The sequence below is a fragment of the Oncorhynchus masou genome, chromosome 11 (genome assembly GCF_036934945.1).
Source record: "Oncorhynchus masou masou isolate Uvic2021 chromosome 11, UVic_Omas_1.1, whole genome shotgun sequence".
Taxonomy (NCBI): Eukaryota; Metazoa; Chordata; class Actinopteri; order Salmoniformes; family Salmonidae; genus Oncorhynchus; species Oncorhynchus masou.
Window position 1 is genome coordinate 58,858,331 of NC_088222.1, and position 14,405 is coordinate 58,872,735.

The 14,405-nt window shown below is 44.4% G+C and overlaps 1 protein-coding gene across 6 annotated transcripts in view; it reads left to right on the plus strand.

Annotated features, from left to right (window-relative positions):
- The window catches only part of LOC135548887 (glutamate receptor 4), a 184,262-nt gene that overhangs the window by 141,926 nt on the left and 27,931 nt on the right, over positions 1–14,405 (plus strand). For all 6 annotated transcript variants that reach the window (XM_064978952.1, XM_064978956.1, XM_064978955.1 and 3 more), the window contains 2 exons: positions 196–402; positions 9,976–10,349. In XM_064978952.1, coding sequence (XP_064835024.1) covers positions 196–402; positions 9,976–10,349 — 581 coding nt within the window. The remainder of the gene's footprint in view (positions 1–195; positions 403–9,975; positions 10,350–14,405) is intronic.

Consider the following 14,405-nt stretch of genomic DNA (forward strand, 5'->3'; position numbering starts at 1 on the left):
TTCAACCCAGTTGCACAACAACAACAAAAATTATAATATCAATATGATGTCAATTCACCCAATTTCTTTAACCTGGTTGAATTGAGGTCATTATAACGTCACTCATTATGACCTGATTTGAACCAGTTATGCTTGCTGGGTAAGTGGCGGACCTGTTTGCCAGTTTGACCCTGTGGTCCCTGTGTCACTTTGTAGGAGGGTCCCTATGTCATGTTGAAGAAGAACTGGGAGCTGTACGAGGGCAACGACCAGTATGAAGGCTACTGCGTGGACCTGGCCTCGGAGATAGCCAAACACATCGGCATCAAGTATAAGATCGCTATCGTTCCTGACGGAAAGTACGGCGCCCGGGACCCGGAGACCAAGATTTGGAATGGAATGGTCGGGGAGCTGGTGTACGGGGTAAGAGGGACAGGGGACAGGGGAAAGGGGTGTGGGTGGGTGGGTGGGTGGGCATGCACACCTTAATTTTGTTGAGCCTCTTTTTTTTTGTTGGGTTTCACTTACACTTGACATCCATTTGTACATCAAAGGTTTTGACACACCTACTCTTTCCAGGGTTTTTCTTAATTTTTGATATTTTCTACATTGCAGAATAATAGAGAAGACATCAAAACTTTGAAATAACACATATGGAATCATGTAGTAACCAAAACATGTTAAACAAATAAAATATATGTTATATTTGAGATTCTTGAAAGTAGCCTCCCATTGCCCTGATGACAACTTTGCACACACTTGGCATTCTCTCAACCAGCTTCACCTGGAATGCTTTTCCAACAGCCTTGAATGAGCTCCCACATATTCTGAGCACTTGTTGGCTGCTTTTCATTCACTCTGCGGTCTAACTCATCTCAAACTATCTCAATTGGGCTGAGGTTGGTGATTGTGGAGGCCAGGTCATCTGATGGAGCACTCCATCACTCTCCTTCTTGGTAAAATAGCCTTTACACAGCCTGGAGGTGTGGGTCATTGTCCTGCTGAAAAACAAATGACGTATCGCTGCAGAATGCTGTGGTAGCCATGCTGGTCAAGTGTGCCTTGAATTCTAAATAAATCAGTGTCACCATCATAACTTCTCCATGCTTCACGGTGGGAACCACACATGCTGAGATCATCCGTTCACCTACTCTGCATCCTACCGATCCTCGACTTCGGCGATGTCATCTACAAAATAGCTTCCAACACTCTACTCAGCAAACTGGATGCAGTTTATCACAGTGCCATCCGTTTTGTTACTAAAGCACCTTATACCACCCACTACTGCGACCTGTATGCTTTAGTCGGCTGGCCCTCGCTACATATTCGTCGCCAGACCCACTGGCTCCAGGTCATCTACAAGTCCATGCTAGGTAAAGCTCCGCCTTATCTCAGTTCACTGGTCACGATGGCAACACCCACCCATAGCACGCGCTCCAGCAGGTGTATCTCACTGATCATCCCTAAAGCCAACACCTCATTTGGCTGCCTTTCGTTCCAGTTCTCTGCTGCCTGTGATTGGAATGAATTGCAAGACTTTTATCACCCTCACCAACTTCAAACATCTGCTATCTGAGCAGCTAACCGATCGCTGCAGCTGTACATAGTCTATCGGTAAATAGCCCACCCAATTTTACCTACCTCTTCCCCATACTGTTTATATTTATTTACTTTTCTGCTCTTTTGCACACCAATATCTCTACCTGTACATGACCATCTGATCATTTATCACTCCAGTGTTAATCTGCAAAATTGTAATTATTCGCCTACCTCCTCATGCCTTTTGCACACAATGTATATAGACTCCCTTTTTTTCTACTGTGTTATTGACTTGTTAATTGTTTACTCCATGTGTAACTCTGTGTTGTTGTCTGTTCACACTGCTATGCTTTATCTTGGCCAGGTCGCAGTTGCAAATGAGAACTTGTTCTCAACTAGCCTACCTAGTTAAATAAAGGTTAAATAAAAAAAAAAAAATATTTAAAAAAATCTCACAAAGATACGGCAGTTGGAACTGAAAATCTCAAATTTGGACTCATCAGACCAAAGGACAGATTTCCACCGGTCCAATGTCCATTGCTCGTGTTTCTTGGCCTAAGTATCTCATTCTTATTGGTGTCCTTTAGTAGTGGTTTCTTTGCAGAAATTCGACCACGAAGGCCTGATTCACACAGTCTCCTCTGAACAGTTGATGTTGAGATGTCTGCTACTTCAACTCTGTGAAACATTTATTTGGGCTGAACTTTCTGAGGCTGGTAACAATAATGAACTTATCCTCTGCAGCAGAGGTAACTCTGGGGCTTCATTTCCTGTGGCGGTCCTCATGAGAGCCAGTTAACTCTAATGAACATATCCTCCGCAGCAGAGGTAACTCTGGGGCTTCATTTCCTGTGGAGGTCCTCATGAGAGACAGTTAAATCTAATGAACATATCCTCTGCAGTAGAGGTAACTCTGGGGCTTCATTTCCTGTGGCGGTCCTCATGAGAGCCAGTTAAATCTAATGAACTTATCCTCTGCAGTAGAGGTAACTCTGGGGCTTCATTTCCTGTGGCGGTCCTCATGAGAGCCAGTTAAATCTAATGAACTTATCCTCTGCAGCAGAGGTAACTCTGGGGCTTCATTTCCTGTGGCGGTCCTCATGAGAGCCAGTTAAATCTAATGAACTTATCCTCTGCAGTAGAGGTAACTCTGGGGCTTCATTTCCTGTGGCAGTCCTCATGAGAGACAGTTTCAGTTTCATCATTGCGCTTCAATGTTTTTGCGACCGCACTTGAAGAAACTTGCAAAGTTTGAAGTGACCTTCATGTCTTAAAGTAATGATGGACTGTCATTTCTCTTTGCTTACTTGAGCTGTTCTTGCCAAATAAAACTTTACCAAATAGGGCTTCTTATCTTCTGTCCCCTTCTGTATGCCACCCCTACCTTGTCACAACACAACTGATTGGCTCAAACGCATTAAGAAGGAAAGAAATTCCACAAATTAACTTTTAACAAGGCACACCTGTTTAATTCAAATGTATTCCAGGTGACTGCCTCATGAAGCTGGCTGAGAGAATGACAAGAGTGCGCAAAACTGTCATCAAGGCAAAGAGTGTCTACTTTGAAGAATCTCAAATATAAAATACTTTGATTTGTTTAAAAAAAATGGGTTACAACATGATTCCATGTGTTATTTCATAGTTTTGATGTCTTCACTATTATTCTACAATGTAGAAAATAGTACAAATAAAGAAAAACCCCTGAATAAGTAGGTGTGTTCAAACTTTTGACTGGTACTGTAGATCTTGACCAAATTAAAACTTGGCATGGGGGATGCCTATTAGGGTGGAATAATTCTGGTAAACTTTTCCAAAAATCACAAAACCGGGTTGAATTCCCTTTTGATTCCTGAAAATCTTGCAACCGGGACTTCTGAAATTATGGTGCTCATATAGACAAGTTCCTGGTGCTAGAGGCTAGAGCTGGGACCAGTGTAGTGTGTCAAGTGCGATAGATAGGGGTCAAAGAGTGTTTTGTGTGTGACGTTTTAATTGTAAGAGATGAGAGGGTTAAATTGTGTCTGCTAAAAGGGGTTAAGGGGTCTTACTGGTGCTTAGCTACCTTCTGTGTTTCTGAGAGATAACAGGGTTAATGTACAGGTGTAGGGTGTGTGTGTGTGTCAAAATCAAATGTTTATTGGTCGCGTACACAGTTTAGAAGATTTTATAGCAGGTGCAGCGAAATGCGTGTCCAAAAATGTCAAACAACTACACAAATAATAGTAAAAGACTAGAACCAAGAAATCACAAATGTCAGAACGAATCCAGTTAACAACCACAATAACACTGTATCAGTAACCCATTTCAATATGTGTAGATACACCAAAAAGGTCAACTAAGAATGACGTGTACATCAGTAGATATATTACAATGAGCTATGTGAAGAACACAGTAAATGTGTGAAAACAGTATACAAGAAACGGTCCCATGTTTAGTGTGTTCTGAATGTACAAAACATTTCCATGACAGACTGACCAGGTGAATCCAGGTGGAAGCTATGATCCCTTATTGATGTCACCTGTTAAATCCACTTCAATCAGTGGAGATGAAGGGGAGGAGACGGTTAAAGAAGGATTTTTAAATCTTGAGATAATTAATACCGGGATTGTGTATGTGTGCCATTCCGCGGGTGATTGGGCAGGACAAAAGATTAAAGTGCCTTTGAACGAAGTCTGGTAGTAGGTGCCAGGCGCACCGGTTTGAGTGTGTTAAGAACCGCAACGCTCAACAGTCAGTTTCCTGTGTTTCTTAAAAATGGTCCACCACACAAAGAACTTCCAGCCAACTTGACACAACTGCGGGAAACATTGAAGTCAACATGGGCCATCATCATGTTTGCAAGTTTATATAGACAGTATGTGCGTGTGTTGTAAATGTGCTGTAAATATCCTGGATGGGCTGACCACGAGAGCCATTCAGTTGAGGGCGGTGCAGTTGCCGCACCAGGCGGCGATGTAGCCCGAGAGAATGCTCTCAATGGTGCATCTGTAGATTTTCATGAGGGTCTTAGTGGCTGTGCTGAATTTATTCAGCCGGCCTGAAGTTGTAGAGGCGCTGTTGCGCCTTCTTCACAACGGTGTCGGTGTGGTGGGACCATTTCAGGTCCTCAGTGATGTGCACGCCAAGGAACTTGAAGCTTTTGACCGTCTCCACTCCGGCCCCATCAATGTAGATAGGGGTCCCTCCTCTGTCTCCTGTAGTTTACGATCAGCTCCTTTTTTTCCATTGAGGGAGAGGTTATTTTCCTGGTACCACTGGCAGGTCTCTAACCTCCCTGTAAGATGTCTCTTCATTGTTGGTAATCAGGCCCACCACTGTCATGTCCTCAGCAAACTTGATGATTGAGTAGGAGTCATGAGTAGCCACGCAGTCATGGGTTAACAGGGAGTACTGGAGGGGGCTGAGTACACACCCCCGTGTTAAAGATCAGTGTGGCGGAGGTGTTGTTGCTTAGCCTCACTACCTGGGGTCAACCCGTCAGGAAGTCTAGGGCACAATTGCACAGGGAGGGGTTCAGATCCAGGGCCCTGAGCATAGTGACATACTTGGAGGGCACTATGGTGTTGAATGCTGAGCTGTAGTCGATGAACAGCATTCTCACATGCGTATTCCTCTTGTCCAGGTGAGATAAGGCAGTGTGCAGTGTATTCATTTGCAAATTGTAATGGGTTCCTAGGTGATATGGTCCTTGACTAGCCTCTCAAAGCACTTCATGGTGACAGAGGTGAGTGCTGTGTATGTTTGTGTGTGTGCGCGCACACATAAAGGCTTAAGGAGCTTGCAGAGGTCTTATGCAGAGGGAAGCTATGAGCCCAGAGCTTAGCCCGTCAGCACTTTACTGTCTCTAAGACCTTGCCTGGTGACCATTCACCTTCGGACAGTCTCTTTCAAAGCCCGTGTCACCGCAAAAGGTCTCCCCTTATGTCAGCCCTGTCATGTATTTTAATGCATCCTCAATGCAAGCCGACCTATTATTTTAGTACATTTATGCTGAAGAGGAAGGAAATTGTATCTGTGTTTTTTACTTTCTCCCTCGTTCCCTCCATGCAATGTGTCGGCTTGTTGTAATATATAAAACTTGAATTAATTTTTTGTTGATGAATCCCAAATTCCCGACAGCCGATGCTGGCAGGCAGGCAAGGTCAGAAGTGTTGCTAAATCGCTAACAATAATCTGGTTTGTGGATTATTTGCTCTCGCGGGATGTTCCATTTCTTTTGTTGCATTTTTCTCCAACAGAGTTATTTCATCCCCTTCTCCCTTCTCTGCAGCCTTTTGAATTAAGCCACTAGGATTAGAGCGACTCTCTATCTTTTCCTATTCCAAACTTGATCATTGTAAGATGTCTTTCATCAGAAAAAGTGGCGAAATTAAATGAAAAATAGCTGGATGGAGGGAGAAGACGCGTGATTGTTGTTGTTGTTCGGCTTGTGATTGACATGCTTAGTGATTGTGACAGATAGAAGGATAGCCAAATGGTAGACTAGGAAAACAGTTCTCAATATAGGGGTGCTGATTTCGGGTACATTTTGCCTTTTAGATCACAATGAATAAGACAGAAGGAACCTGATCCTAGATCAGCACTCCAGCTCTGAGACTCTTAATACACAAGCCCTTGTCTTCTTTGGCTCTGACGAACTGTAGCTGACCAACTCTCTTGTTATCTTTCTCAGAGCGCTTTTCTTGAACCTAACCAAGATGGGTCACTCAACTGATACTGCTCATCTCTCTCATCCATGGCTCGGTTCTAGGCCCTCTCCTCTCTATAAACCAAGTCACTTGGCGCCATCATATCCTCTCATGATCTCTTCTATCATTGCTGTGTGGATGACACTCTCATTCACCCCTCCTGACACCCAGGTGGCGACACACATCTCTGCATGCCTGGCAGATATTTCAGTTTGAATGTTGGCCCACCCCTTCAAGCTCAAACTCGACGAGACAGAGCTGCTCTTTATCCCAAAACCTCTCCATCATGGTCGGAAACTCCACAGTGTTCCCCTCCCAGGGTGCAAAGAACCTTGGCGTGACCCTGGACAACGTGACCCTGTTGTTCTTTGCAAACATCAAAGCAGTGACTCACTCCTGCAGGTTCATGCTCTACAACATCTGTGGAGTACAACTTTTTCTCACACAGGAAGTGACCTCAGGTCCAACTCGTCATATCCTGTCTGAACTACTGCAACTCTCTGTTGGATGGGCTCCCCGCTTGTGCCATCAAACCTCTGCAGCTTATCCAGAATGTTGCAGACTCTGGTGTTCAACCTTCCCACTCACAGCACTTTAAACATATAACGTTTTCTATGTACATATTTGACACACGATGACATACATAATGACATTGTAAATGTTCCGTTACAGTGCAATCAGAAAGTATTCAGCCCCCTTGACCTTTTCCAGATTTTGTTTACGCTACAGCCTTATTCTAAAATGGATGAAAGTCATTTTTCCCTCATCAATCAACACACAACACCCCATTAATGACAAAGCAAAAACAGGTTTTTAGACATTTTTGCAAATGTATTACAAATTTAAAAAAGAGATATATTATATCTACATAAGTATTCAGATCCTTTACTCAGTACTTTGATGAAGCATCTTTGGCAGCGATTACAGCCTCCAGTCTTCCTGGGTATGATGCTACAACCTCAGCACACCTGTATTTGGGAAGTTTCTCCCATTCTTCTTTGCAGATCCTCTCAGACTCTGTCATGTTGGATGGGGAGCGTCGCTGCACAGCTATTTTCAGGTCTCTCCAGGTTTAGGCCAGGCTCTGGGTGGACAAGGACATTAAATAAAGGTTAACTAAAAATAAAAAATAAATCAATGGTCTGAGAGTCTTTAGGTGCCTTTTGGCTCCAAGCGGGCTGTCATGAGCCTTTTAATGAGAAGTGGCTTCCATCTGGCCACTCTATCATAAAGGCCTGATTGGTGGAGTGCTGCAGAGATGGTTGTCCTTCTGGAAGGTTCTCCCATCTCCACGGAGGAACTCTGGAGCTCTGTCAGAGTGACCATCGGGATCTTGGTCACCTCCATGACCAAGGCTCTTCTCCCCTGATTGCTCAGTTTGGCCGGGCAGCCAGCTCTAGAAAGAGTCTTGGTGGTTCCAAACTTCTTCCATTTAAGAAATATGGAGGCCAATATGTTCTTGGGGTCCTTCAATGCTGCAGAATTTTTTTGGTACCCTTCCCCAGATCTGTGCCTCGACCACAATTCTGTCTCGGAGCTCTACGGACAATTCCTTCGACCTCATGGTTTGATTTTTGCTCTGTCATGCACTGTCAACTGTTGAACCTTATATAGACACGTGTGTACATTTCCAAATCATGTCCAAGCAATTGAATTTACCACAAGTAGACTCCAATGAAGTTGTAGAAACATCTCAAGGATGATCAATGGAAACAGGATGCACCTGAGCTCAATTAAGTGTCTGAATACTTGGGTAATTAAGGTATTTATGTTGTTGTTTTTTTATACATTTGCAAAGATTTCTAAAAAACAGTTTTTGCTTTGTCATTATGGGGTATATTGTGTAAATTGATGAGGAACATGTTTTCATTTCATTCATTTTAGAATAAGGCTGTAACAACAAAATATGGGAAAAGTCAAGGGGTCTGAATACTTTCCAAATGCACTGTATACTGTCATTATTATTCAACTTGTCCTTACCTGAGATTTGAACCTCTTCAACCACATTCCGATCTTCCTGCTATGCCACCATGCCTGTATCATTGATCATTTATTCTGACTATTCTCTCATCATTGATTTGATTTACTTACTTAAGCAATTTGATGTTTTTCTGCATAATTGTCTAGTGTTTGTTGGGCATATTACTCTGTTTAAATAACACCATTTTAAGTGGTCTGAATATTTTCTTATGTTGAAGCTAAGGTTGGGCCAACAAAAAATGTTACATAAAACTTAATAAAACTTTGATTGAAAAGTTGAGTAAACAAAATATAAAGGAACCAGTTACTTAATAATATTTAGTTGAAACAACTTTGTTTTACAGTTTTAACCACTTCTACTCCTGATTTTCTAGCTCTCCGTCGGTCTCCATCGTTCAGAGTTAGCTAGCTTTATGATCTCTAGTTGGCTACCAGCGCTGCATGTAGTTTTAAACTAGAAACCTTTGGGCCCCCGATCGGTCTACGTGACTAAACCCGAGCTGTTTCTGCTTATCTGACTTCCAGTGTTTGTTACCCTGATAGTCTCCCATTGCTTCCATTTCTCGTCCGAATTCCCCATCGAATAGTAGTGTGTCGAGTAGTGAGCTTGCGAGCCGCCATCCATTCGAAACGATATCCTCGAGTGTACCAACCAAGGGAGAGAGAAAGCGGCGCAAGCCAAACAAGGCAACAACATGTCCCGGCCTGATTCCCATCAGCTCTGTGCTACATGCCTAGGCATGGACCATGCATAGGCAGCTCTCGTTGACCCCGCTAGGTGCATTGTGCTAAATTGGGACCCGGCGTCATTAAACGTAGAGCAAAGTATTGGCCAGGCCTCACTCTTGTTCGAGGATGACTGTTGATAACAAAATTCCACAGGAGGGAGAAGCTCTACCAGTCTTCCCCTCCACTCCAGCTCCCAGCAAATTCATAGGTTGCCCATCCTTTCAGATGGATCCAGAAGTGAGAACGATGGCATGTCTCTTGCCGCATCAGGCAGCTCCCCTTTGTCCAGGAGATGGATTACACCCCTGAGGAAGCTTTATTCTCCTCTGCTCAGCTTGTGCAGGCCAGCAAACCTGAGGAAGTTTGGCAGGAGACTATGGCTGACCCTTCTTCGAGGCAATCAGACGTGCTGCCACCAAACTGGATGTTGAGTGTTCCTCCTTTGCCTTGCAAGAAGATTAGGAATCACCTCTCAGGATAATTCCACATCCGTCCCACAACATGTACCAGCCTTCCAAGACTGTGTGGCGCTTTGGAGGCTTCCTGGGTGGGGCCACTTACCCCCACATGATATGCATGGCATGGAGTCATCGGGATGGTTCAGCCCACCCCCTGTGGAGCCTTCCCTGGCTGAGCTCATCAACCCTTCAAGCTCCTTTTCCTCTGCCCCTAAACTCGCTCATTCCAATGACAGCTTCACTGCAACCGTGTATGAGAGGATCTACCGAGCTGCAGCTCAGGCGGTGCAGGCTAAGGAGCACCGTGGCACCGTCGACCGGCAGAAGTTATTGGAATTGGGAAATCTTGCTGAGTATACCACCCGGACCCCCAAGTGCATCGCTGAGGCTTCCAGAAAATACAAATTGGATCAGAGAACTTGGGCGGCCAAGTAAAATAACCCACGGCCCAAATTCGGGGCACGAGTTGGGGAACCTCGTCGTAACCCGTAGTTGATTCTACTGTTGTCTACCATTTTGGGCAGCAGTTGCATTAGCAGCTTAGATGACTCTCCAGTCCAAAGGCTAACCCTTTCCCCCTTCTCTTCCCCCACCATTAACAGAAAGCGGAAATCGCTGTGGCCCCATTGACAATCACGCTGGTCCGGGAGGAGGTGATCGACTTCTCCAAGCCCTTCATGTCACTGGGCATCTCCATCATGATCAAGAAGCCCCAGAAGTCCAAACCTGGGGTGTTCTCCTTCCTGGACCCGCTGGCCTACGAGATCTGGATGTGCATTGTGTTTGCCTACATCGGCGTGAGCGTGGTGCTCTTCCTGGTCAGCCGCTTCAGCCCGTACGAGTGGCACACCGAGGAGCCCGAGGAGGGCACCGACGGTCCGCCCAGCGACCAGCCCCCCAACGAGTTCGGCATCTTCAACTCCCTCTGGTTCTCCCTGGGCGCCTTCATGCAGCAGGGCTGTGACATCTCCCCCAGGTGAGAGATAGATGCATTACTACTGAGACTGCATGATATACTACTACTACAGTACATGCATACTACTACAATACCCACTTACTACTACAGCAATATATTCTGATACATTATACCGAAACATCCCCCAGCTGGGAGATAAATATTACTACTACTACTACTACATGAAATACATCCTATTACATTACACCCAAACATTCCTTAGGTGAGAGAGTAACACACACATATACATTACACACATAATAGTACATTACACATCCCCTCAATGTCCTTTTCTTTATTGGGTTAAGTGTTAAAGGCTTGTTGACATTAACAGCTGCCTCGGGATGCTAGGAAATGATACAGGTTTCATTCGCTGGCTAACTATTAGTCTCTTCACTGTCTGTTGCAGAACAAACATAGTTACTCCACTCTGTACAATTGCAATTTGCACCCTAGTTTTCTTCATGGATTTTCACACCAAAATCACCGCTTTGTCACACAAGTGAAAATAACTAAATGTCATTGGCCTGTAGATTTGTAATAAGTATGTCTCGGCTTTTCGTTTGTAGTCACTGTCACTGCTATGCTTTACTGTGTGTGTGTGTGTGGGGGGGGGGGGGGGGCATTGTGATCTGTCTGTTTCAGCATTTATCATCTGCTTTAGAGGGAAACTGCTGTCCCATTGTCTTTGATGTGTCTGGTGTGTATTCGTGCTGTGTTTCATCCACTGTATTTCTGCGTTCAACAGGCACGAGAAGTCAAAGGGTATATCATTCATTACTTACTATTAGCTACCTAGAAAACTATTCCGTAACCATTCAGTGCTGGGTGTCATTGCTTCCTGGTCAAGCTTCCTGTCTGTGACACACTTTTGGCCCACTCAGCATCTGCTTGCTGTCCTGTAGTCGTGATAAGGATCTTTATGGTTTCTGTAGATCTTTTTATAGTAATTTCATGACAGACCTGGGTCAAATAGCCTACAAAATACCCTGTGTCAAATACTTAAATGCATTTGAAGTGTGCTTGGTCTAGTTTGAAGTTTGCACTTTTAGGACTATTTGCTCTGTGATACCAGGAAAACTAAAACAAGCACAGCTCAAAGTTTTTGAAAGTACTTGAGGTATGTATTTGACATGTGTCAAATAGGTCCTAAGTTTTATGCTTTATATTATATTATATTTATATTATATATTTTTTTAGCTTTATGATCCCTGGAGTTATTTTGAAGGTAGACTCAGCGATATGAAGTTAGCATTACATGATCAGTTGTGGGGACTTCCGTAAAACACAAAAGACAGCCGAAAGCAAAAGGTTGATCTCCCTCTCTGGCATTATCATTGGTTCATACTGCTGCTCGTGGTCACATCATATAGCTGAGTTTTAGTTTCAGCTCTTCTAGTCTTTAATGGTTCCTATATATCTCCTAGTACCGCTAAGGTTCCTATATACTGTAGATCATAGTCTTTCAGATTAAGAATGGAATAAGACTGAGAGGAGGGACCAAAACCAGCATGTATTTTTCAGCCCTCCTACACAGGACCAGAGCAGAGGCATACACAAGATGGAGAACACTAAGGTACATTAGGAGAGAGCACCGTCAAAATTATAGTGCCCATTACGTAGCATCCTATAGCACCTCTACCTTGAGGGAGCTATAGTGGGCCTATGATTTTGACTTAAGTCCACTTCATTTTAAGTAGTCCACTTGAGAAGGGATCCTCATCCACCAAGTACTGTATATAATTCCATAAACTTTCCCAAAATCCTCAGGTTTTCCAGTAATCCCAGTTCGGGATTCTCGCAATCAAGAGGGAATACGCAAGAAAAGTATCATCCAACTGGGAATTTCTGGAAAACCTGGGAATTCTGGGATGTTTTTCTGGAATTTTATGACCTGCTACTGTTTAGTAATTTAGTCAGCATTTATTATTTAGTATTGAAACATTTAGAATTGATACATTTTGTCTACATTGTCCTTTTGTCTCTCCACAGTGTGGCCTGCCTACTGTGCCTGTCTGTCCCACATCTGTCACAGTAATACAGTTCAAGTAATCCCACGGGCCCTGTCCCAATCTGTCACCAAAAGAGCCCTTGTTCACTCTGGAGGGGTTGACTAAAGTTTACCTTGACAAGGGGACATGTAAATCCCCTCCACCGAGGGATTGGGTGACTTTGGGAGTGTGGAGGAAATGAGGGAATGACAAGGGCACTGTTTTAGTGATGGGTTTGAGGCTATGCCACACCACTCATCTATAGTGATGATAAGGAAAGGAAGCTGGCGTACGTGCCAGGCATATACAGGAATCCATCTCACACTGAGAACATACACAGTCCAATCAGAGATGATGACCCAGTGGTGAGATGATTGACAGGTCTAAAGGTTATTCGCTACTGAAGTTCCGTCTTTTACCTTAATGAATGTTAATTTGCTTCTCTCCTCTCACACACATACAGACACACACACAGACACACACACACACACACACACACACACACACACACACACACACACACACACACACACACACACACACACACACACACACACACACACACACACACACACGTCTCCCCAAGGCACCCCATAATAATTAATGCAGTAATTCATATCCCTGTGTGCTCGTCTCCGATGGTAATGCCGGGTCTTCGTGGCAACGGAGAGGGGAGTGTTTGTGGGTGAAGTGGTGACATGGGATCTCCCTAATTGAGAACCAATCCCAGTTTAGAGTCACTAAAGATGCAGGCTGCCTATTCCCTATATATTACCTTTGACCTGAGTCCAATGCCATTTGCGACGCACCACGCTGTTATAGACGCACCACGCTGTTATAGACGCACCACGCTGTTATAGACGCACCACGCTGTTATAGACGCACCACGCTATTATAGACGCACCACGCTGTTATAGACGCACCACGCTGTTATAGACGCACCACGCTGTTATAGACGCACCACGCTGTTATAGACGCACCACGCTGTTATAGACGCACCACGCTGTTATAGACGCACCACGCTGTTATAGACCCACCACGCTGTTATAGACGCACCACGCTGTTATAGACGCACCACGCTGTTATAGACGCACCACGCTGTTATAGACGCACCACGCTGTTATAGACGCACCACGCTGTTATAGACGCACCACGCTGTTATAGACGCACCACGCTGTTATAGACGCACCACGCTGTTATAGGCGCTGCGCTGTTATAGGCGCTGCGCTGTTATAGACGCACCACGCTGTTATAGACGCACCACGCTGTTATAGACGCACCACGCTGTTATAGACGCACCACGCTGTTATAGACGCACCACGCTGTTATAGACGCACCACGCTGTTATAGACGCACCACGCTGTTATAGACGCACCACGCTGTTATAGACGCACCACGCTGTTATAGACGCAGGAGACAGACAGATGCTTCGTTATTTACACTATTAAGATGTGCACAATAACATAATAAAATTCAGAAATCTTTGTGGATGCTGAAGGCAGTATGTCAACGATTTTGTTAGACCAGCAAGGTTAGTACTTTCTGTAAATGTTTATAACTTATGGCTACTTTCTATGTTTAAACCTTTTTTCAGACAGAACAAATTATATTGACAATAACAACCTGGGTACACCTTGACTCGTGTTGGTTAACACGCTATCCGATCATCCCCAGAAATATCCACGGACAGTTTGATCTGGGTGTGATTGGTCTACACTGTACTCACCGGTTGGCCTGATTGGATGGGGTGCGATTGGTTCGGTCTGTTCTTGAAGGCCGCCTTCCTCTAGTCTCGTCTAATTTAACAGGTGCGATTGGTTTGGCATGTTTGGTCAGTGCTGATTGCTTCAGTCTGCCCTACCATGCATATGAAAATCATATTTGCCAGACTGCATCACTTGAGTGAGCGTATGAGAGAAGTGAGGCTGAATTTTTGCAGTGTCAAATTGATTTCAGGAAATAAATTCTTAATCAGGGCTGCAATGGAGAGGACAGGGAGGGAGAAGGACGGAAGAGAGGGGGATAGCATGACTAACTAAAGCACTAGGGGCTAGCCTGGGGGTGTATCATGCTGGGAGCAGACAAC